This window comes from Aquarana catesbeiana, unplaced genomic scaffold, assembly GCF_042186555.1.
Source record: "Aquarana catesbeiana isolate 2022-GZ unplaced genomic scaffold, ASM4218655v1 unanchor233, whole genome shotgun sequence".
In the NCBI taxonomy this organism is placed as follows: Eukaryota; Metazoa; Chordata; class Amphibia; order Anura; family Ranidae; genus Aquarana; species Aquarana catesbeiana.
Window position 1 is genome coordinate 789,319 of NW_027362661.1, and position 23,407 is coordinate 812,725.

General features: G+C 45.9%; 2 protein-coding genes across 4 annotated transcripts in view; one reads left to right on the forward strand and one right to left on the reverse strand.

The window, feature by feature from the left end:
* Nucleotides 1-23,407, forward strand: part of LOC141121843 (uncharacterized) — a 215,238-nt gene that overhangs the window by 105,123 nt on the left and 86,708 nt on the right. The window lies entirely within an intron of this gene.
* LOC141121817 (uncharacterized) overlaps nucleotides 1-23,407 on the reverse strand; it is a 116,437-nt gene that overhangs the window by 27,977 nt on the left and 65,053 nt on the right. Inside the window, exons 9-15 of the mRNA XM_073611533.1 lie at nucleotides 22,132-22,257; nucleotides 21,922-22,045; nucleotides 21,708-21,805; nucleotides 21,391-21,618; nucleotides 21,105-21,311; nucleotides 20,842-20,986; nucleotides 16,691-17,722 (exon numbers count right to left, since the gene is read on the reverse strand). Coding sequence (XP_073467634.1) covers nucleotides 16,691-17,722; nucleotides 20,842-20,986; nucleotides 21,105-21,311; nucleotides 21,391-21,618; nucleotides 21,708-21,805; nucleotides 21,922-22,045; nucleotides 22,132-22,257 — 1,960 coding nt within the window. The remainder of the gene's footprint in view (nucleotides 1-16,690; nucleotides 17,723-20,841; nucleotides 20,987-21,104; nucleotides 21,312-21,390; nucleotides 21,619-21,707; nucleotides 21,806-21,921; nucleotides 22,046-22,131; nucleotides 22,258-23,407) is intronic.

Below are 23,407 nucleotides of genomic sequence, written 5' to 3' on the forward strand. Positions count from 1 at the left end.
ATGACTCCACCATGTTGTCCTGGTACAAATCTTTGTGTTCTTTTAGGGACTCTGACTCCTCCATCACCCCATCCTCATCATCCTCCTCTTTTATCTCTTCTTTAACCTCAACTTTAGAATCTCTCAGGTTTCCACTCTGAATATATAATAAAAATGACATCAATGGTAACAATGCAGATAATGTACAGATCGTAATGATCCTATCAGTGATTGTTCCTCATCTACCTGATGATGATGAGGGATGGTGTGATCTTCCTGTGTGGAATCCCAGGAATGCAGAGGACGGGGACATCTCTCTGGTGGGTTCCCATTACTGGATCCATCTGTAGGAAACACACACACTGACTGAATACATTGTTTCTATGTGTTTATCAGATGATGGGGGATCTAGGTGGACCCTCCGTACTGCTCTCTCCTTTACAATAATGTCTCCTCTTACCCGGTGATGTGAGGGGTGGCCGATTGTCCATCATGACATCCTTGTAGAGATCCTTGTGTCCTTCTAAATACTCCCACTCCTCCATGGAGAAATAGACAGTGACTCATGTGATCAGGTGACGTGCGAAGGAACGGAGTCTAAATAGCAGACAAATTTCTCCAGAGCTCCTAATGGTGGGGATGGATTTCGCTGTGTGCTGGTGCCAAGTTTCCACTCCCCCAGGATCACTGCAGGTGTGGAGAAAAGCTGTGTAAGAGGATATGGAGGAGAGAGGAGGAGGAGATCCAGGAATCAGGATAAAGGTCAGGACAAACAACAGACGAGCGCATCCAAAAGATGAAGCCGGGGTCACTACACAGAAAATCAATCCAAGGAAACAACAGGCAGGACGAGGAATAGCAAGAAGGAGCTCAGAGACAAATGAGAATATTATTATTATATGAGATTTATATAGCGCTAACAGTTTACGCAGCGCTTTACAATGTATAAGGGGGACAACACAATTACAGTACAGTTCAATACAAAAGGTACAGGAGGGCCCTGCTCGTAGAGCTTACATTCTAAAGGGAGGGGGTGGTGGTACAAAAGGTAATAGCTGCAAAGAATGATTTGATGGGGGTGGCTCAGGGACAGTTATGTGGGTGTGGGATAGGCTTCCCTGAATAAATGAGTTCTCAGGGATCTCCTAAAGGTGGACAGGGTAGAGGCTGATCGGACATACTGGGGCAGGGAATTCCAGAGGAGGGGAGAGGCTCTGGAGAAGTCCTGAAGGTGAGCATGGGAGGAGGTAACAAGGGAGCTAGAGAGCAGGAGGTCCTGGGAAGAGCGGAGGGGACAATATCTGCAGATGAGGTTGGTGATGTAGATGGGGGCGATGTTGTGAATGGCCTTGTATGTTATGGTTAGCATTTTGACTTTTACACGGTGGGGTAGGGGAAGCCAGTGAAGAGATTGGCAGAGAGGGGCGGCAGTCACGGATCGATTAGTGAGGTGTATTAGTCTAGCAGCAGCATTCATAATAGACTGAAGGGGGGATAGCCTGCTTAAGGGTAGGCCATTAAGGAGAGAGTTGCAGTAGTCGAGGCGGGAAATAATCAAGGAGTGAATAAGTTGCTTTGTGGTGTCATTAGTCAGGAAGGGTCGAATTCTGGAGATGTTGCAGAAGTTAAGGCATCAGGATTTAGCCAGTGATTGGATATGGGGGCTAAAGGAGAGGTCAGAGTCAAGGATTACACCCAGGACCCTGGCATGTGTGGAGGGACCAATGGTTGTGTTGTTGATATTAATGGTGAAGTCACAGGAGGGGGACCGTGAAGGAGGAAATATAACAAGCTCAGTTTTAGAAAGATTAAGTTTGAGGAAGTGGTGTGACATCCATGCCGATATGTCATTCAGCAAGTTTGAGATCCGTGAGGAGATAGAGGGGGTGAGTTGAGGAGTGGAGAGATAGATCTGTGTGTCATCGGCATAGAGGTGGTATTGGAAGCCATGGGAGGTTATCAACTGGCCCAGGGAAGAGGTATAGAGCAACAATAGGAGGGACCCAAGGACGGAGCCTTGGGGTACCCCAACAGAAAGAGGAAGGGGAGTGGAGGAGATGGAGTTGTAAGTGACACTGAAAGTGCGCTGAGATAGGTAGGAGGAGAACCAGGATAATGCAGATTCACGGAGGCCAAGGGAGTGTAATTTGCTGAGGAGGAGCAGGTGGTCAACTGTGTCAAAGGCAGCAGAGAGGTCTAAAAGTATGAGTATGGAGTAGTGGCCATCGGTTTTGGCAGTTATTAGGTCATTGGTGAGTTTTAGTAGGGCAGTTTCAGTAGAATGTTGTGGGCGGGAGCCAGACTGTAGGGGATCGAGAAGGTTGTTGTCCATGAGGTAGCGAACCATTTGGTCATGAACAAGGCGTTCAATGAGCTTGGAGGCAAACGGGAGCAGGGAGATGGGTCTTAAGTTATTTAAACAGGTGGGGTCTAGTGAGGGTTTTTTGAGTATGGGGGTAACCAGTGCATGTTTGAGCGGGGAAGGAAAGGTGCCGAAGGAGAGGGAGAGGTTGAAGATGTGGGTTAGGGAGTTGAGGATAGAGTGGGAAGGTGGGCACAGTAATTGAGAGGGGACAGGTAGTGAGGTGGGCCATGGAGAGGAGTTTATCAACTTCTTCTGTGGTAACTGGGCAAAAGGAGAAGAGTATTGAGTGTGGTGTTGGACCTGATATGTTGGGTAGGGGAGGAATTTGAATGCTGGATATCTCCTTGCGAATTGTGTTGAATTTGCTATTGAAGTGGTTGGCAATATGTTGAGCGGTAAGCAAGTTGGTGGGTGGGGGCAGTGGGGGGTGAAGTAAGGAATTAAGGGTAGAAAAGAGTTGACGAGGTTTGGATGAGAGGGTTTTGATGAGAGTGTTGTAATAGGTTTGTTTAGCAGTGTGGAGGCAGGAGTTGTATTTGAGAAGGGCAGATTTGTAGAGGGTAAAATCTTGCAGGGATTTAGATTTAGCACGGCTGTGTCTCTTGAGACTTCTGGTGTTGTCTGTTTGCCAGGGTTGTGGCAGATGGGGCCTGGTTCTGTGTGTAGAAAGAGGAGCAAGTACGTATAGGGAGGATGACAAGGCGGTGTTGTAGATGGAAGTGGTTTGGTCTGGGCAGGACAGGGGTGCGATTTTGTCATAAAGGCCATCAGTAGCAGAGTGAAGAAGGGAAGGTTTGAGGTTGCGAAGGTTCATGCGGGTAGTGGTTTGTGGGTTGGCAGCATGGGATGTAGGAGACAAGGAGAGTGTGAAACGGATAAGGTTGTGATCAGAGAGAGGAAAGGGTGCGTTAGAGAGATTGCAGGGAGTACAGCGATGGGAGAGTACAAGGTTGAGAGTGTTGCCGTTGGAGTGAGTGGTGGTTTGTGTTCATTGTGTTAGGTTAAAAGAGGAGGTTAGGTTGAGTAGCTTAGAAGTGGTAGCATTATTAACATTGATTGGAATGTTAAAGTCACCTAGGATGATGGCAGGCACTTCGGATGATAGAAAGTAGGGTAGCCATGCAGAGAAGTCATCCAGAAAGCGTGACACTGGTCCAGGAGGCCGATAAATGACTGCGACCCTCAGACAAGCCGGAGAGAAAAGACGAATGCAGTGCATTTCGAAAGAACAGTGGGAAAGAGAGGGAGGTGTGGGAAGTACCTGGAAGGTACATTGTGGGGAGAGAAGTCCGACACCTCAGAGAAGAGCTCAGAGACAAATGAGAATATTGCTCAGCCAATGGGAGATTATCTCAGTATGACTTACATAATGAAGGAGATGAGGGGGAGGGGAGGAAGTCACTTATGGTGACCATAGATGCATGGAAATTCAGCTGGTTCAGCAGGGATCGGTCACATTTCCATCCATGTGTGGTCACTGCCGGATAAAAGTCACTCCATCAGCGGCTGCAGCCAATAGCTTCATCACTGATCTGTGTATTCTGAGAGCGGAGGAGCGCCCCCCATTGTCAGAATACAATAGTGCAGCAGGGAGGATTCCCCCATCCCCCTCCAATGTGTGGATGGGGGAATCACTTCAGTTTTTTCCTCTCATCCCGCTGGCTGAACAATAAAACTGAACCATGTATGGCCAATTTTGGAAGCAAAATATATTAATCATCAACTGATCCCCCTTAAGGGGTTAATCTACATATTACCTCCTCTGCCGCCAAATCCTGTAGTGTCTTCTCTCTACTTCCTTCCAAATGGAATGTCTGTCAGTACCTGACATCACTTCCTGTCTGTATTCCATAGAGACTTCCTGTCTGGGTAGAAGTGAGATCACCACCTTGTGGAGCTCAGAGGAACTGCAGCTTGAGAAACATCTCGTAGTGTGAACACGGCCTTGTGCTGTGTGTGTATATGTACTGTATATCCTTCCCCTTTCTCTCCTCCCTGAGTGTGTATGAAGAGGCGGAGCTCTGAGTGTGTATGAAGAGGCGGAGCTCTGAGTGTGTATGAAGAGGCGGAGCTCTGAGTGTGTATGAAGAGGCGGAGCTCTGAGTGTGTATGAAGAGATGGAGCCATGAGTGTGTATGAAGAGGAGGAGCTCTGAGTGTGTATGAAGAGGAGGAGCTCTGAGTGCGTATGAAGAGGCGGAGCTCTGAGTGCATATGAAGAGGCGGAGCTCTGAGTATGTATGAAGAGGTGGAGCTCTGAGTGTGTATGAAGAGGCGGAGCTCTGAGTATGTATGAAGAGGCGGAGCTCTGAGTGTGTATGAAGAGGCGGAGCCCTGAGTGTGTATGAAGAGGCGGAGCCCTGTGTGTGTATGAAGAGGCGGAGCTCTGAGTGTGTATGAAGAGGCGGAGCTGTGAGTGTGTATGAAGAGGCGGAGCCCTGAGTGTGTATGAAGAGGCGGAGCTCTGAGTGTGTATGAAGAGGCGGAGCTCTGAGTGTGTATGAAGAGGCGGAGCTCTGAGTGTGTATGAAGAGGCGGAGCCCTGAGTGTGTATGAAGAGGCGGAGCCCTGTGTGTGTATGAAGAGGCGGATCTCTGAGTGTGTATGAAGAGGCGGAGCCCTGAGTGTGTATGAAGAGGCGGAGCTCTGAGTGTGTATGAAGAGGCGGAGCTCTGAGTGTGTATGAAGAGGCGGAGCCCTGAGTGTGTATGAAGAGGCGGAGCTCTGAGTGTGTATGAAGAGGCGGAGCTCTGAGTGTGTATGAAGGGGCGGAGCCCTGTGTGTGTATGAAGAGGCCGATCTCTGAGTGTGTATGAAGAGGCGGAGCTCTGAGTGTGTATGAAGAGGCGGAGCTCCTGCTGGAACAGTGGTCGGAGGAGGCGGAGTCTAGGAGGGAGACTGACAGAAAGCTCAGCAGACTTGCAGGAGTGAGCGAGGAGGATCCAGTTCCTTTGCCATCGGAGGTGAGGAGAGTGTGAAGGATGTTGGTGACTCTGGTAGATGAAAAGCTGGGAGTCATATTGCTCTGGTGAGTGGGGAAGCACTACTAAGGGGGCGCCCTCACCATCACGTGTGTAAGAGGTGGAAGAAGGCGTGGCTACACTACAGCTGGCACAGTTTGGAGCACCGAGAACTTTACACCTTATCAACTTTTCATTGATTGGTGGACTTTTTTTTTTTTTTTTAGAAAAATACGTTCATTGAAGTAGATGCAAAGTGGAAGCAGTGGACTTGCAGAGAACACTATACTGAGTACAAAATATTTTATGAATACATGAATTTGCACTTTATATATGAATGTATCTACATATTTTAGTGTATTTGTGATTATTTATGTGTAAACTGGTACTGACTAGTATTCTAGTGTTTCTCTTCTCCCTCAGTTTTTCTCCATCACTCACCTAATGAGACCCCAAAGCTGATGGAGAAAGGCAGGGGAGGGTCACACAAGGATGATATTCAGGCAACTGACATCTTCCTTATCAGCTCATGATGTTATTGGTCATTAGGAGGTTGGCAGCTAGAAGGTTGTAATAGTGTACAATGAAAACCTGAGGCTTTGTGTAACTAAAAGGCTTCATCCACCCTCCGGCTTGTATACAATTTTGGGAAAATTTTTAGGCATTTTGCCAAGGAAACCTCAAGGCACCCTGGTTGAAAAAAGCTGCTCTATGTGATGAAATCCCCTCCAAAAAAAATGAGGCCCCACCCCCACATATACACACCTGCCAAGGGTTTAGACATTATTGGCTGTGTGTTGAGTTATTTTGAGGGGACAGCAAATTTACACTGTTATACAAGCTGTACACTCACTACTTTACATTGTAGCAAAGTGTCATTTCTTCAGTGTTCTCACATGAAAAGATAGAATAAAATATTTACAAAAATGTGAGGGGTGTACTCACTTTTGTGAGATACTGTATATATACAGACAGTCTAATATAAATTATATATATATATATATATATATATATATATATATATATATATATACTCTGCAGCATCCAGTGTGTAGCCTATATCTACAGTGCATTCCGTAGTGTACTGTTGCTACTACTTTTCTGGTGGTGTACACAGTACATAATACAATGTAGCCGTAGTGCAGTTGCTACTAATTTTCCGGTGGTGTACACAGTACACAATACAGTACAGCCATAGTGCAGTTGCTACTACACTTCTGGTGGTGTACACAATAAAGTGCAGCAGTAGTGCAGTTGCTACTACTTTTGTGGTGGTGTACACAGTACACAATACAGTGCAGCCGTAGTGCAGTTGCTACTACACTTCTGGTGGTGTACACAGTACAGTGCAACCATAGTGCAGTTGCTTCTACTTTTCTGGTGGTGTACACATTACACAATACAGTGCAGCCGTAGTACAGTTGCTACTACACTTCTGGTGGTGTACACAATACAGTGCAGCCGTAGTGCAGTTGCTACTACACTTCTGGTGGTGTACACAATACAGTGCAGCGGTAGTGCAGTTGCTACTACTTTTCTGGTGCTGTACACAGTACACAATACAGTACAGCCGTAGTGCAGTTGCTACTACTTTTCTGGTGCTGTACACAGTACACAATACAGTACAGCCGTAGTGCAGTTGCTACTACACTTCTGGTGGTGTACACAGTACATAATACAATGCAGCCATAGTGCAGTTGCTACTAATTTTCCGGTGGTGTACACAGTACACAGTACAGTGCAGCCATAGTGCCGTTGCTACTACACTTCTGGTGATGTACACAGTACAGTGCAACCATAGTGCAGTTGCTTCTACTTTTCTGTTGGTGTACACATTACACAATACAGTGCAGCCATAGTGCAGTTGCTACTACACTTCTGGTGGTGTACACAATACAGTGCAGCCGTAGTGCAGTTGCTACTACACTTCTGGTGGTGTACACAATACAGTGCAGCCTTAGTGCAGTTGCTACTACTTTTCTGGTGGTGTACACAGTACACAATACAGTGCAGCCGTAGTGCAGTTGCTACTACACTTCTGGTGGTGTACACAATACAGTGCAGACGTAGTGTAGTTGCTACTACACTTCTGGTGGTGTACACAATACAGTGCAGCCGTAGTGCAGTTGCTACTACTTTTCTGGTGGTGTATACCGTACACAATACAGTACAGCTGTAGTGCAGTTGCTACTACGCTTCTGGTGGTGTACACAGTACAGTGCAGCCGTAGTGCAGTTGCTACTACTTTTCTGGTGGTGTACACAGTACACAATACAGTGCATCTGTAGTGCAGTTGCTACTACACTTCTTGTGGTGTACACAGTACACAATACAGTGCAGCCATAGTGCAGTTGCTACTACTTTTCTGGTGGTGTACACAATACAGTGCAACCGTAGTGCAGTTGCTACTACTTTTCTGGTGGTGTACACAGTACACAATAAAGTGCAGCCATAGTGCAGTTGCTACTACTTTTCTGGTGGTGTACACAGTACACAATACAGTGCAGTTGCTACTACTTTTCTGGTGGTGTACACAGTACACAATACAGTGCAGCTATAGTGCAGTTGCTACTACACTTTTGGTGGTGTACACAATACAGTGCAGCCGTAGTGCAGTTGCTACTACTTTTCTGGTGGTGTACACATTACACAATACAGTGCAGCCGTGGAGCAGTTGCTACTGCACTTCTGATGGTGTACACATTACACAATACAGTGCAGCCGTAGTGCAGTTGCTACTACTTTTCAGGTGGTGTACACAGTACACAATACAGTGCAGTTGCTACTACACTTCTGGTGGTGTACACAATACAGTGCAGCGGTAGTGCAGTTGCTACTACAATTCTGGTGGTATACACAGTACACAATACAGTGCAGCGGTAGTGCAGTTGCTACTACACTTCTGGTGTACACAATACAGTTTAGCCGCAGTGCAGTTGCTATTACTTTTCCGGTGGTGTATACAGTACATAATACAGTGCAGCCTTAGTGCAGTTGCTACTACTTTTCTGGTGGTGTACACAGTACTCAATACAGTACAGCCGTAGTGCAGTTGCTACTACACTTCTGGTGGTGTACACAATACAGTGCAGCCGTAGTGCAGTTGCTACTACTTTTCTGGTGGTGTACACAGTAAACAATACAGTGCAGCCGTAGTGCAGTTGCTACTACACCTCTTGTGGTGTACAGAGTACACAATACAGTGCAGCCATAGTGCAGTTGCTATTACTTTTCTGGTGGTGTACACAGTACACAATACAGTGCAGCCATAGTGCAGTTGCTACTACTTTTCTGGTGGTGTACACAGTACACAATACAGTGCAGCCGTAGTGCAGTTGCTACTACTTTTCTGGTGGTGTACACAGTACACAATACAGTGAAGCCGTAGTGCAGTTGCTACTACACTTCTGGTGGTGTACACAGTATAGTGCAGCTGTAGTGCAGTTGCTACTACTTTTCTGGTGGTGTACACAGTACACAATACAGTGCAGCCATAGTGCAGTTGCTGCTACTTTTCTGGTGGTGTACACAGTACACAATACAGTGCAGTTGCTACTACTTTTCTGGTGGTGTACACAGTACACAATACAGTGCAGCCATAGTGCAGTTGCTACTACACTTTTGGTGGTGTACACAATACAGTGCAGCCTTAGTGCAGTTGCTACTACTTTTCTGGTGGTGTACACATTACACAATACAGTGCAGCCGTAGAGCAGTTGCTACTGCACTTCTGATGGTGTACACAGTATACAATACAGTGAAATGCGGTGTGGTGTTGCAAACCAAAATATACATCATGTCCGGAAGGCCACCAAGAAGAGGCAGACGCTCACAGGCCACTAAAAGAGGGTAAGCAGGCTCTGTGTCTACAGTTAACAGTGCTGGTCGTGGACACGGTGCATCCTCTACAGGTGTTTGTGGGGCACGCTTGTCCTTTTTTTTCTGTTGCTGGCTGTCTTATTGAGCCACAACATGCAGAAGAGTTGGTAGAGTGGATAACAAAGCCGTCCTCATTCTCCTCATCCTCTTTCACCCAGACTCAGAGTAGTTTGCATTCCAATGCAGCTGCCAAAGTGGCCTATTCCACTTTGTCCGCAGTCACTCCTTCTGTAGGCCCACCATCATGCACGGAGGAGTCCCCCAAACTATTCGACCACAGTGTCGGGTACATGCTGCTGGAGGATACGCAGCGATTAGAAGGCTCCGATGTTGATTCCCAAGTTGAGGAAGGGAGTAACATGAGCTTAGAGAGAGGGGGTGCCCAAGAAGGACAAGAAACTGACAGTCATGTTCCCCCAGCCGCAGCATACTGCCAAGTTTGCTCCAGTGATGAGGAGGGAGGGGATTATGAGGTCACTGACTCTACTTGGGTGGCTGATAGAAGAGAGGAGGAGGAGGAGGCACAACTCCAATGAGGCAGGATGTCCTCTAGGGGGCAGCTTAAGGGCAGACACCCTACTGCATCACACCACAGAGCTCCGCAGGTGCAGGGCACTGCTGACTCCCCACTGATTTTGAAAAGTTCCTTGGTTTGGGCTTTTTTTGACACGTGTGCAGCAGATCGCACCGTTGCTGTTTGCAACCTATGTCTGAAGCGGATCAAGCGTGGCCAGAACAGCAGCCACTTGGGCACCACATGCTTGACCAGACATATGACGACCTCCCATGCAGTCTGTTGGCAACAGCACTTGAAAAAACCACATCAAAGAAAAAGGCGGACTTCTCCTTGCTCATCATCTGGGATCTCCAACCCCACTATACCTCCAATCCTCTCAAAAACCTGCACAGAGGAATGAAGGTATTGCAATAGGTGTCCCAATTACTTGCAGCCAATCTGTTATCAGTACACCTCCATCTGATGTTAGCAGGCAAATTTCCCTACCCCAGTTGCTAAATCGTAAAAAGGAATTCAGTCACAGCCATCCACATGCTCAGCGTCTGAATGCTAGATTGGCCAAATTGCTAGCACTGCAACTGTTGCCTTTTCAGCTGTAGACTCTGCCCCCTTTCGTGAATTTGTGAAATGTGCTGTACCTCAGTGGCAGGTTACAAAATGCCATTTCTTTTCATGGAAGGCCATTCCGGCTCTCTACCGGTATGTGGAAGGCAATATTTTGGCCTTGTTGGACATGGCGGTCAGCAGTAAGGTGCATATTACTGCTGACTCATGGTCTAGCAGGCATGGGCAGGGATGTTACCTTTCCTTCACGGCGCACTTGGTAACTCTGTTGGCAGCTGGGAAGGATACAGGATAGGGTTCAGTTCAGTATTGTTGGGGCTTGTTCCGCCACCATGCCTCCAAAATGCTAGTGGTGATTCTGCCACAGCTCTTTCCTCCACCCCCTCCTCTTCTTCTTCCTCTATGGCCTCCTGCAGATTTCTCCTCTAAACCAGCAGTGCTCCATAAGCGTTCAAGGGCCTACGCAAGCACTCAGGCAAAAAGATGCCATGTGGTGCTTGAGTTGGTCTGCTTAGGGGACAGGAGCCACACTGGGGCAGAGATTCTGTCAGCTCTGCAGGGGCAGGCTCAGAGGTGGTTGACGCCATGCCAGCTTCAGCCTGGAATGGTTGTATGCGACAATTGCACCAACCTCCGACGGGGACACTTGACCCATGTCCCAAGTTTGGCACACATGTTGGATTTGGTGGTGCAGCGGTTCTTAAACAGGGACCCAGGCTTACATGATCTCCTGAGGCAGGCCAGAAAAGTCTGTGGTCATTTCCGCCGGTCATACAATGCCAGTGCTTGGCTGGCTGACATTCAAAGGGAATGCAACCTGCCCACCAACCGCCTCATTTGTGACATGCCCACCAGGTGGAACTCAACGTTGGCAATGCTGCAGCGGCTGCACTCGCAGCAGAGGGCCATCACTGAGTACCTGTGTTAGTATGGCACCAGGACAGGGTCAGGGGAGCTTGGCTTTTTTTTGCCACGCCAGTGGCTATTGATCAAAGATGCATGCACTGTCCTGTCACCATTTGAGGAGGTAACAACAAAGCCTGGGGAATGCCCAGGAAAAAACCCAAGCCTACTTACCAACCAGCTCGCAGACAACCGAATTAACCTGTCTAACACTATGCCTTAAAAACAGGGGTTTAGTCCGCACGCATTTGCAAACCCATGCGTAAGCCACAGAGCCTCGTCACGGCACCCTGGTATCTGTAGTCCTAACACTAAAATATAAGTGTCCCCACAGTGGAGGCACATGCATTCTGATGGATAAATGAGGGCAGGTGGACTGAAGGAGAGCCTACCCCTTCTTAAAGGTACATGAGCACACCAAACACCCAACAGGAAGACAAGAGGGACAGTATCACTGATGCATGCACTGTCTTGTCATTTGAGGAGGCCACGAAGATGGTGAGCAGCGACAATAAATGCATCAGTTGATACTGTCCCTCTTGTCTTCCTGTTCGTGGAATAATGGACAGGGCACTTGAGGCAGAACAGCGGGAGGAAGAGGAGGACTTCCTTACCTCTCAAGGCCTCCTTTATCCAGAGGAGTTGTATGTGGCTGGGAGGAGGTTGTTTTACGGATTAGGTGATCCTTCCTGACCCAGAATCAAATGCATCTGCAAACTTATGCTGCATGGCCTCCCTGATCCTGGAAAGCCTGTGAAAGGACCTTAGGATTTGTGGTATCAAGGAGAGGGATCATTACTGGCTGGCAACCCTTCTTGATCCACATTACAAGGGTAAGGTTGCAGAACTCATCCTGCCTTTGCAGATGGAGCAGAGGATGAAACATCTTCAGGAGGCCTTGAAAAAAGGTTTGTGCAATGCATTTCCAGACCCTGTGTCACGGTTCCTACCATGCCATGCAAATGGCCAGGCGTGGCCACCCCCCAGGTGGCTCAAGGAGGTTTTGAACCCAGGACTTTCTGTGTACTGGTCCTGCTGTATTGTCCCTGAGCCACACCTCAGCTCATTATTCAGCGTGGTTTCCAACTATGTCTTGTCCTGCTTGCAGCACTGAGGGCTATACTCTGGATCTTGCTTTGCAATTAACACCTGTCACTCATTGTTCAGCTGAGACAGTTTATCAAATCAGCTGGGTATAAAACACCGCCTCCCCGAGGGCTGGGTCAGTTCATTGTCTCTTGTATTGCCAAAGGTTCCTGTTTTCCTGTGTTCTTGTTTTCAAGTTTTGGTGTTCCAAGACTGACCCTGGCTTCTGACCCTGGCTCTGTTCCTCGTTAACTCTGACTTCTGGAATCCCCTGACTACGGCGGCTTCACTTCAACAATCCTTTGGTAAATTCCCTGTCAAGCCCCCGTGCTCAGATTCACAGCCCAGGCAGCCTTTTACCTAGTTACCGTGGGCTGTGTGTATTTGCAAGGGTGAGCATACATCTCTGCACTATGGACTCCAACCAAGGTAAGCCCTTACACTCTGGGAGGTTACAATTTCCTGGTGCTGGACAACGTGTTGCTGAGGCTTCGTTCAGTCAGAGGAAGAGCAGTGGAGAAGGTGGCCGGCTGATCGATGCCTTTAGACAATTTTTCAGGCCTCAGCGTCAAGGTCTGATCGGTTCAAGCAACCATCGCCAGCGTCTGCATTACATGGTGCAGGAATATCTAGGGGCAAGAGCAGACTTGGAGACTTTTCCAACAGACCATCCACTGGGTTACTGGGTCTTGAGGATGGACCACTGGCCAGAACTTGCTCAATATGCGATTGAGCTAATGGCCTGTCCTGCATCCAGCATTCTTTCTGAACACACATTCAGTGCTGCTGGAGGGTTTGTAATAGATCATAGAGTGCGCCTGTCCACAGACGCCGTTAATAGGCTCACATTCATAAAAATGAACCAGTCTTATATCAGCAGCTATCAAGCACCTGATGCTGATGTAACTGATTGATTTTTCTATGGATGTGGGATCCCTTGAAGACTGCCTATGCTGAGTGACTATGCTATTCCTCCTCAATCTTGATGATGCTAGCTTCCAACAATATTTTTGGTTCCTGCACCCAACAAGAGTATCTGTGAGGGGTTACAGTGTGGTGGCACCACCACCACCAGCACCAAAGGCCCAATTTTTCAGCCCCTGTTTAACAGGGGCATGTGATTACAATTTTTGATATAGTATTTCACAACAGGGCCCGTTCCTGCGCTCACCAAGAGTAACTGTGAGGGCTTGCAGTGTTCTGGTACCACCAACACCTAAGGCCCAATTTTCTATATAGTATATAGGGCAGGCCGTATAGTATATATACTTCTGTTTAGAGTATATAGTGCCTGGGGGCCCCCAAACCATTTTTTTTTTAATTTGGGTGCGGTGTTCCCCTTAATACCTATAACAGACCCAAAGAGCCTGGTAATGGGCCGAGGAGGGGGGGAACCCATGCCGTTTTTCTCAATGATTTTCATCTATATTGCCGGGACCCGACAATACATTACAGCCGCAAGCAGTTTTCAATGACTTTTTTTTCCTTTAGAAATGTCATTTTGCCGTGTTATTGTTCTAAACACGGAAAAACTGCGCCACTTTACAAGCATACTATAGACACCCCCAGGCACGATATTTAAAGGAATATTTCTTTTTTATTGTTTCATTTTAAGCATTGTTAAAATCACTGCTCCTGAAAAGACGGTAGTTTTTAAAACTTTTTTTTGCATTGATCCATGTCCCCTGGGGCAGGAACCGGGTCCCCAAACACTTTTTATGGCAATAACTTGCATATAAGCCTTTAAAATTAGCACTTTTGTTTTTTCACGTTCCTGTCCCATAGGCTTTAACAGTGTTCGCGTGTTCGAACAAACTTTTTGCATGTTCGCATGTTCTGCTGCAAACTGAACCAGGGGGTGTTTGGCTCATCCCTACTGATGACCTATAGGGGGCTTTTAAAATGTTGCCTGTAGAGAATATAGGGTACTGAAGTCTGTCACCATTTCACTCAGTGCAACCTCATCTTATATTTTACCACAAATTGGGTAATCAAAGTGATTGTAAAGGATCGTTTTTTTTTTTGTTTTTTTTAAAATAACAAACATATCATACTCCACTGTGCAGCTCGTTTTGCACAGAGTGGCCCCGAACATCCTCTTCTAGGGTCCCCCGCCAACTCTCGCGGCTCCTCCACGCATCGGATAACCCCCTAGGGGAAGCGCTCTCCCGAGGGGGTTACCTTGCAGGCACGCTCCCGAGTCCAGCATTTGCGTTCACAAAAACAAATGCCGGACTCGACCCCGCCCCCCGCGTCATTGGATTTGATTGACAAAAGCGGGAGCCAATGGCTGCGCTGATATCAATCTAGCCAATCAGGACACGAAACGCCGGCTAGAGCTGGTGTGCTTGTCCCTGGCATGAGAAAAAGAGGGTTCAGGTAAGTAAAACAGTGCACTGGGGGGCTGCTGCACTACAAAAGGTTTTTCACCTCAATGCATAGAATGCAAGTTTTTCACCTCAATGCATAGAATGCCTATAGTAGAATGACGGCCAGGCTGGGGTTACATTATCCTGAGTGGATGTCATATGACCTCCAGAAGAATAAGCCGCTCAGGCGCGCGGCGATCGGTGTGTTGCTCTGACACACCGCATCTCCAATCTCAGTAAAGAGCCTATGACGTAGGCTCTTTACCATATGATCACCTGTGTCCAATCAAAGCTAATCACGCCATTACCAGGAAGTCCCGGTTATCGGCTTTCCTTTATTCATGCTGACAAGGTGCGAGTAGAGGAGAGAAGATCAGCGGCTCTCCTGACGGGGGAGATCTGTGCTAATATTCAGCATTAATTTTCAGTGCAGGCCCATCAGTGATGACCACCAGTGATGCCAATCAGTGCCCATCAGGGATGCCAATCAGTGCCTATTAGAGATGCTTGTCAGTACCACCTCATCAGTGCCACCCATCAGTACCCATTAGTGCCTCCTCATCAGTGAAGGGGAAAACTTACTTATTTAGGAAATTTTATAACAGAAACAAAGAAATGTTCTTTTTTTATTTTTAGCACAAAAAATAAAAACTTCAGTGATGATCAAATACCACCAAAAGAAAGTTTTATGTGTAGGGGGAAAAAAGATAAAAATCTCATGTAGATACAGTGTTACATGACCATGCAATTGCCATTCAAAACCTGAGAGTGCTGAAAGATGAAAATTGACCTGGGCAGGAGGGGGTGAAAGTGTCTGGTATTGAAGGAGTTAAACATGTGGGCAAAAAAAATGCAAAAATGTCTCTGGCAGTGAAAGGTTTAAAGGAGAATTTCACCTTTGGGAAGATGTTACATGTTCCTGCAGCCGCTCAGCGATCCGAGTCCTCTGTGTGACAGCAGTGCGGGGAGAAGTTCCCCATACCGGCTGTCACTTTATGAAAAGAGCGCGGCCGTGCCATTCATTCACAGAGTTCTGTCCTTTGCCGATGTCGGCTTGTAGTTTTCAATGAACTCCCACACAGCTGCTGAGCTCTCTGGTAGATGAGGAACAATGAGATTTCATAAGGGATAAGGAGATTATGATAAGGGACAAGGAGTGTTGAAGAAATCAAATAAATTTCATACCGCACTCTAAGTACTCAAATATACATACAAAAAAATGTAAAAAAATCATATGTGTTTTTTCATAAAAAACATATATGCTAAAACACTAAAATAAATGTCCATATAATTTCCAAAGAAATTTGAAATCAAATGAAGTCTCCATGAATCCTTTATCAATGTGAGTGTTGGGAAGAGAAAACGCGATCTGGGTGAGAAAACGTCTTCCACCACCACCAGGAAAACAATCTACTCACCAGGGGGAGTTGACACCCGTTACAGGTAGTCAAACCAGGCGCAGACACCAATGGAAGTATTCCTTTTGAACGGAGACTGGTCCACATCCCGATATGATCCAATGATCGATCAGAGAAGATCGGCACCTATTACAGGTTATCAGATCAAGCGTAGATACCAATGGAAGTGTGCTTTCTAAAGGGAGACTGGTCCACGGCCCGATAAACTCCAACGATTGGTCATGTGTTTAAAAGCTAACAAGAAGGGGCTCCTCATTGCATAGTATAAAACATCCCTTTATTCCATAAGAGGCATCGGCATAAAACATAATAAAAACACTTTGCCCAAATCAAAAAGCATGCAGGTATGCCATTTGCGTTCTAACTAGCGGAAATGACATATATGTCTTCATCATGTAAGAACTGTTTCTTACATGATGACGATCAGCCATGGAGTATATCTGAGGTGTATATCAGGGTGTGCTTCTTCCCAACATGAGAGCTGTGATGCCCAGCAACATTCATATAGAAGTCATTTCCCCCACTCAAGGCACTAATACACATCAAGGGTTGTGTGGGATCCCTGATGTACAAGAAGACAGGACTTCAGTGAGAAACAATTCCCTCACTCAGGACAGGAATACGGCTTCTCCCCTGTGTGAGATCTCTGATGTCTGTAAAGATTGGACTTATCTGAAAAACATTTCCCGCACCCAGGACAGGAATACGGCTTCTCCCCTGTGTGAGATCTCTGATGTTTGTAAAGATTGGACTTCTCTGAAAAACATTTCCCGCACTCAGGACAGGAATGCGGCTTCTCCCCTGTGTGAGATCTCTGATGTGTGTAAAGATGGGACGTCTGTGAAAAACATTTCCCGCACTCAGGACAGGAATACGGCTTCTCCCCGGTGTGAGATCTCTGATGTTTATAAAGATGGGACTTCTGTGAAAAACATTTCCCACACTCAGGACAGGAATGCGGCTTCTCCCCGGTGTGAGATCTCTGATGTTTGTAAAGATGTGACTTTTGTGAAAAACATTTCCCACACTCAGGACAGGAATGCGGCTTCTCCCCTGTGTGAGATCTCTGATGGTCGCAAAGACTGGACTTCTCTGAAAAACATTTCCCGCACTCAGGACAGGAATGCGGCTTCTCCCCTGTGTGAGATCTCTGATGTGTGTAAAGATGGGACTTCTGTGAAAAATCTTTCCTGCACTCAGGACAGGAATGTGGCTTCTCCCCCGTGTGAGTTCTCTGATGTGTGTAAAGATGGGACTTCAGTGAAAAAGATTTCCCGCACTCAGGACAGGAATATGGCTTCTCTCCTGTGTGAGATCTCTGATGTGTGTGAAGACTGGACTTCCGTGAAAAACAATTTCCGCACTCAGGACAGGAATACGGCTTCTCCCCTGTGTGAGATCTAACATGTTCATTAAGATGGCATTTATAACGGAAACACTTTCCGCACTCAGTACAGGCAAACCTCTTATCTGTTGGAAGGACGGCACTGTCCCTCACAGTCTGAGGTTCCTCAGGATAAGAGGAATACGATGGTCCATCTACACTGTGTGGTGCCGGATGGACATTTGAGGTAGTCGGGTTTTCTCCTGGACTATACTGTGTGATGTCCTCGTCTTCTACTTTACAGTCTGGAGACAAAGTGAGACAATCCTCTGAGGTTTTCCTCATCTCCCGTCCATCTACTAAAATAGGAATAAAAAGATTATTACTAGACATGAGCAGATTGGTTCCCCTAAACCAGGACTCCACCCACATCAGGCAGCTTTGTCTCTGAGGATCTTACAATTCCACCCTCAAGGTAACTAGTAAATGGGTCCTCTGATCTCCTACCAGTTCATTTCTTTATTCATGGACCTTAGTCAGAGAGTGAGGAAAGAATGAGAACTGTCTTTTATAGGAGTGACAGTGATGAGGGGATTATAGGACGAGTGTCCCCACCCCCTCTATCACTCATTGCCATGTTCCCAACACAAGAAGTACTGCACTTCCTTACTTAGTCCATGATTTAGTCATGAATAACAGCAAGGCTGAGCCCCACCAGAAGTCAGAGAGTGAGGATGGGGAGAGAACAAACAAGATGAAGACTAGACTGATCCTGAAGACCACCATCATTGGGTTATTGACTCCTCCCTCATTATCACTTTCTGTTTAAGGTTCCAAAGTTTGAGGATGTTATCACAATATTATCAACATGTAAAAGTCTTTTCTCCAATCAAATCATCAGATATAAAATGTCCAGCTGGTAGGAAATGGGTGCAAAAGAAGTCAGGCGTATGTAATGTACAACTTATTATATAGGATACAAAAGTTAGGATTCTAAAGCATCAGAAGTATGTAATGTACATAGTGCAGTGGTCAGGAGTATGTAATGTACATTTAGCACCTGGGTATACTGGGAGCAAAGAGGGTACCTCCAGATACAGGGAGCGGACTTACATTCACCCCAGGGCTGAGTCCATGGCTATAATAGGAAGTTAAAACAAATGTGGGCGCCAGTCACTTTAGGTATCTTTCAATGCTTTAATTATAACTTGAGAAAGGTTGTAGAAAAGAGGTTAAGGGGACGTTTCAGATACCCTTTTTAGCAGATCACTTACAGACTCCTTGAATCAAAAGACAAAGTGCAGCTTTCTTTCAGCAGATCTTGAATACCTGGGTAGGTCTCTCACATAGACCTCGCAACCAGTACGATGTCTGGATAAGCCTCTCTCACAGACTTAGCAGCCAGTAGATGCCTGGATAAATCTCTCTCACAAACTTAGCAGCCAGTAGATGCCTGGATAAATCTCTCTCACAAACTTAGCAGCCAGTAGATGCCTGGATAAATCTCTCTCACAAACTTAGCAGCCAGTAGATGCCTGGATAAATCTCTCTCACAAACTTAGCAGCCAGGAATGTGTTACCTTGATTGGATTGTAGAACAGCTCCACAGTACCAGAACCTTTAAGCCATTTGGCGGTACTGTGAGGGTAGTTAGATGTAGGTGCTTCCTCCAAACGAGTTACCAGGCCCTTCTGAGAGACCAGCCTTCCTCCTGGCTCTCTCTTTAGCAAGGGTCCCCCCCTGGATCTCCTCAGCTTGGCTCGGCTTCTTCCATTCAGACAAGACAGCCTAAGGACTACCTCAGAAGTAGTAGGCCCCAGACAGGCTTCTGGGCCTACTTGCAGAGCTAGCAGCACCGTAGCCTCAGGCCTGGAGGGCCACGAGGTAAGGAATGACTAAAGCACATGGCATCTGGCCAATAAATACCCCTTCCCAGAATGCACAGTGGCAGGAACCAGCTATTTCTGGAAAAAGAATATTCATTACAGCTTAGTTGTTATTCTCACACTGTCCTGTGGTACCAGTGACACCTACTGGCAACAGTGGGAAATGCACAACGCAGTCAAGACTAGAACAGAACCAAATAAACTATGTACAATCAATCTGAGCTGTTTACAGCTCAGCCAAAAACTAAATTTACATTATAGCCCCATTTTTAGGAACAGGGGGCTACATACAACATAAATTATACAGTGTAAGGGTCAGGACTCATAATATTGGTATTCAGTAATCAATGGAAGATTAAATGTTTACATGAGACAAGTTGCAGAGGTCCCACACCGCTGCCTCCCATCTCCTGAAACTGCACTCAGTGACTTGGGTCTGAGACTATACAGACATATCCCTCCACCCGGCACAGCCAGCAGACAACGGAGCAAGTAATCCTGGGAGAATTGTTCTGTCAGAGATCTTACTAGACCCGGGTATGGGGCAGAAGACCCAAAGCACACACCTCAGGTGCCCAGGTCTAGTAATAACTATAATGAAATCAAAGAAAGAGATGATACAATCAGTTACACACCAAGGTTTCTTCTGTGAGGTGGGGCGCACGCCCTGCCACTGCAGCAGATAACATGGAACAGGAAACTTCGGATCGGAAGCACACCCACACAAAAAATAAAGTAGAATGTCTTTATTGAAACATGAATAATAATAAAAGCAATGGATGGGTACAGGCAGGGGAAATGCAGGTAGGTTGACGCGTTTCACACTATAGAAGTGCTTTGTCAAAGCCACACATTTTCAAAAAGCCACAGTCTCTCTTATAACACATAAGTCACATGACATTCACAGGTGAAAATCATCAGATTAAGAGATTGCAAACACAAACCAATAAAATCTCCTGTTGAAAAAAGATATTTTTAAAACACAGAAAAGATTCTATTCTATATAGCAACCTCAAAATATAAAAAAATGGAAAAAAATGATATTTCCCTTTAATCTAAAGAGGTTACACACACAACAATTGTTATTTCACTTCATGTCAAATATCTGTTTACATGGCTCTTCCTTTCTTTAATCAATTGATTCTCCGCTAGATGTAATGTTTAACCTTTTTAGATTAAAGGGAAATATCATTTTTCCCTTTTTTATTTTTTGAGGTTGCTATATAGAATAGAATCTTTTCGGTGTTTTTAAAATATCCATTTCTTTTATTATTATTCATGTTTCAATAAAGACGTTCTACTTTATTTTTATTTATATTTTTTGTGGGTGTTTCCTGTTCCATTTAATGAAATCAATATTTTGCTGCCAGCTGAACCCCAGAATCTCCATAAATCCAGTCTAGATACATAAATTGTGTCTGCAGCACAGAGAAGGAAGATTATCCGAGAGAAATACAGGAATACAGGACGGGGAACACAGCTCAGGAAAGTGACCAGGGGATTACAGGCTGATATCACCCAGTCCCCACCCTACTCTGGACCAATCAGTGAGCAGTATGGGTGGAGGAATGTATTTAGTGTTAATGACCCACCTGTGCTGATCTCTGTAGGAGTGTCCTCCTCTATAAATGTCCCCGTTATTCCATCCTCCTCCATAGACTGCTGATCATCCCTCACATACCTCTCTTCTTCTTCTTCTGATTTAACCTCAAATTCTATATTGATTGGATCTCCACTCTAAATCAAGAAAATGAGAGTGAATATCATCTGTAAGATATAAGATTTATTATTGTGATATCACATAAATCCACATATTGTCTCTATAAGTGTGTTTTTTAACCTCTATCCCACCAACCTTGTAACAGTGAGGGATGGTGTGATCTTCCTGTGTGGAATCCCGGGAATACAGAGGACGGGGACATCTCTCTGGTGGGTTCCTGGTATTTGGTGGCTCCATCATATCCTTGTGTCCTTCTGATAACTCCTCCATCACTCCATACTCCTCATCCTCCTCTTTATACTCTTCTTTAACATCAATATTATCATCCCCGAGGTTTCCACTCTGAATATATAATAAAACATTCATTGTAACAAACATGCTGTGTATAAATCAGAACTACCAATAATTTTTCCTCATCTACCTGATGATGGTGAGGGATGGTGTGATCTTCCTGTGTGGAATCCCGGGAATACAGAGGACGGGGACATCTCTCTGGTGGGTTTCTGTAGCTGGATGACTCCACCATGGTGTCCTGGTACAGATCTTTGTGTTCTTTTAGAGACTCTGACTCCTCCATCACCCCATCCTTATCATCCTCCTCTTTTATCTCTTCTTTAACTTCAACTTTAGAATCTCTCAGGTTTCCACTCTGAATATAGAATAAAAATGACATCAATGGTAACAATGCAGATAATGTACAAATCCTAATGATACTATCAGTGATTGTTCCTCATCTACCTGATGATGGTGAGGGATGGTGTGATCTTCCTGTGTGGAATCCCGGGAATACAGAGGACGGGGACATCCCTCTGGTGGGTTCCCATTACTGGATCCATCTGTAGGAAACACACACACTGACTGAATACATTGTTTCTATGTGTTTATCAGATGATGGGGGATCTAGGTGGACCCTCCGTACTGCTCTCTCCTTTACAATAAAGTCTCCTCTTACCCGGTGATGTGAGGGGTGGCTGATTGTCCATCATGACGTCCTTGTAGAGATCCTTGTGTCCTTCTAAATACTCCCACTCCTCCATGGAGAAATAGACAGTGACATCCTGACACCTTATAGGAACCTGACACACACAATGATACAGTCACCATCCAGACACATCCCTTGTCTGTTACTGGATAATGTCCCAGAATTCCCAGCACCGCTCACCTCTCCTCCATGATCTCTCTGGTGACTTCTAGAATCTTCTTTGTATTTCTCTATTCTATCAGGGAGGGAGGTGGAGGCAATGTGATGGTCATATGATCTCCAGACTTCACAGGAGGAAAACTCTAGATCTGAACACAAATAGTAAAATCAAATGATATTCCCAGAATCCTTCTCACCTCATCATTCTGTTTTCTATTTCATTAAAGCCCTACTTCAGACTGAGGTATAATTTAACCACACAAGAACCCCACATTATGCAGGCTAAAAGCTTGAAGCAGGTATTCTGATGTCTTTACCTACAACGCAAGAACAACAGTCCCACTTTGCTAGTGAGGATGCCAAGGGTCCACCCACATCCTAAGAGCATCAGTACAAAAAAGCAGATGGAGGGACATTGGGGGGAGGAGCTGTGAGGTCAGTGTGATGTCATAGGACATATAGACTCTGGATGGAGGGACATTTGGATGGGGAGATTTGAATCATTGATCCTGGGTGTGTCCTTCCTCTCCTAAATTGAAAAGTGAACTTTGACCTTTACCATACAGAAACCTGTCAGGAATCTGTGAAAGAAATTCAATCCAAGAAAACAACAGGCAGGACGAGGAATAGCAAGAAGGAGCTCAGAGACAAATGAGAATATTGCTCAGCCAATGGGAGATTATCTCAGCATGACTTACATAATGAAGGAGATGAGGGGGAGGGGAGGAAGTCACTTATGGTGACCATAGAGACATGGAAATTCAGCTGGTTCAGCAGGGATCGGTCACATTTCCATCCATGTGTGGTCACTGCTGGATAAAAGTCACTCCATCAGCGGCTGCAGCCAATAGCTTCATCACTGATCTGTGTATTCTGAGAGCGGAGGAGCGCCCCCCATTGTCAGAAAACAATAGTGCAGCGGGGAGGATTCCCCCATCCCCCTCCAATGTGTGGATGGGGGAATTGGTTCAGCTTTTTTGCTCAGCCCACTGGCTGAACGATAAAACTGAACCATGTATGGCCAGCTTTGGAAGGAAGATATATTAAGCATCAACTGATCCCCCTGAAGGGGTTAATCTACATATTACCTCCTCTGCCGCTAGTTCCTGCAGGGTCTTCTCACTACGTAATACCAAATGGAACTTCCTGTCTGTAGCTGACATCACTTCCTGTCTGTAGCTGACATCACTTCCTGTCTGTAGCTGACATCACTTCCTGTCTATATTCCATAGAGATTTCCTGTCTGTGTAGAGGTGAGATCACCACCTTGTGGAGCTCAGAGAAACATCTCGTAGGT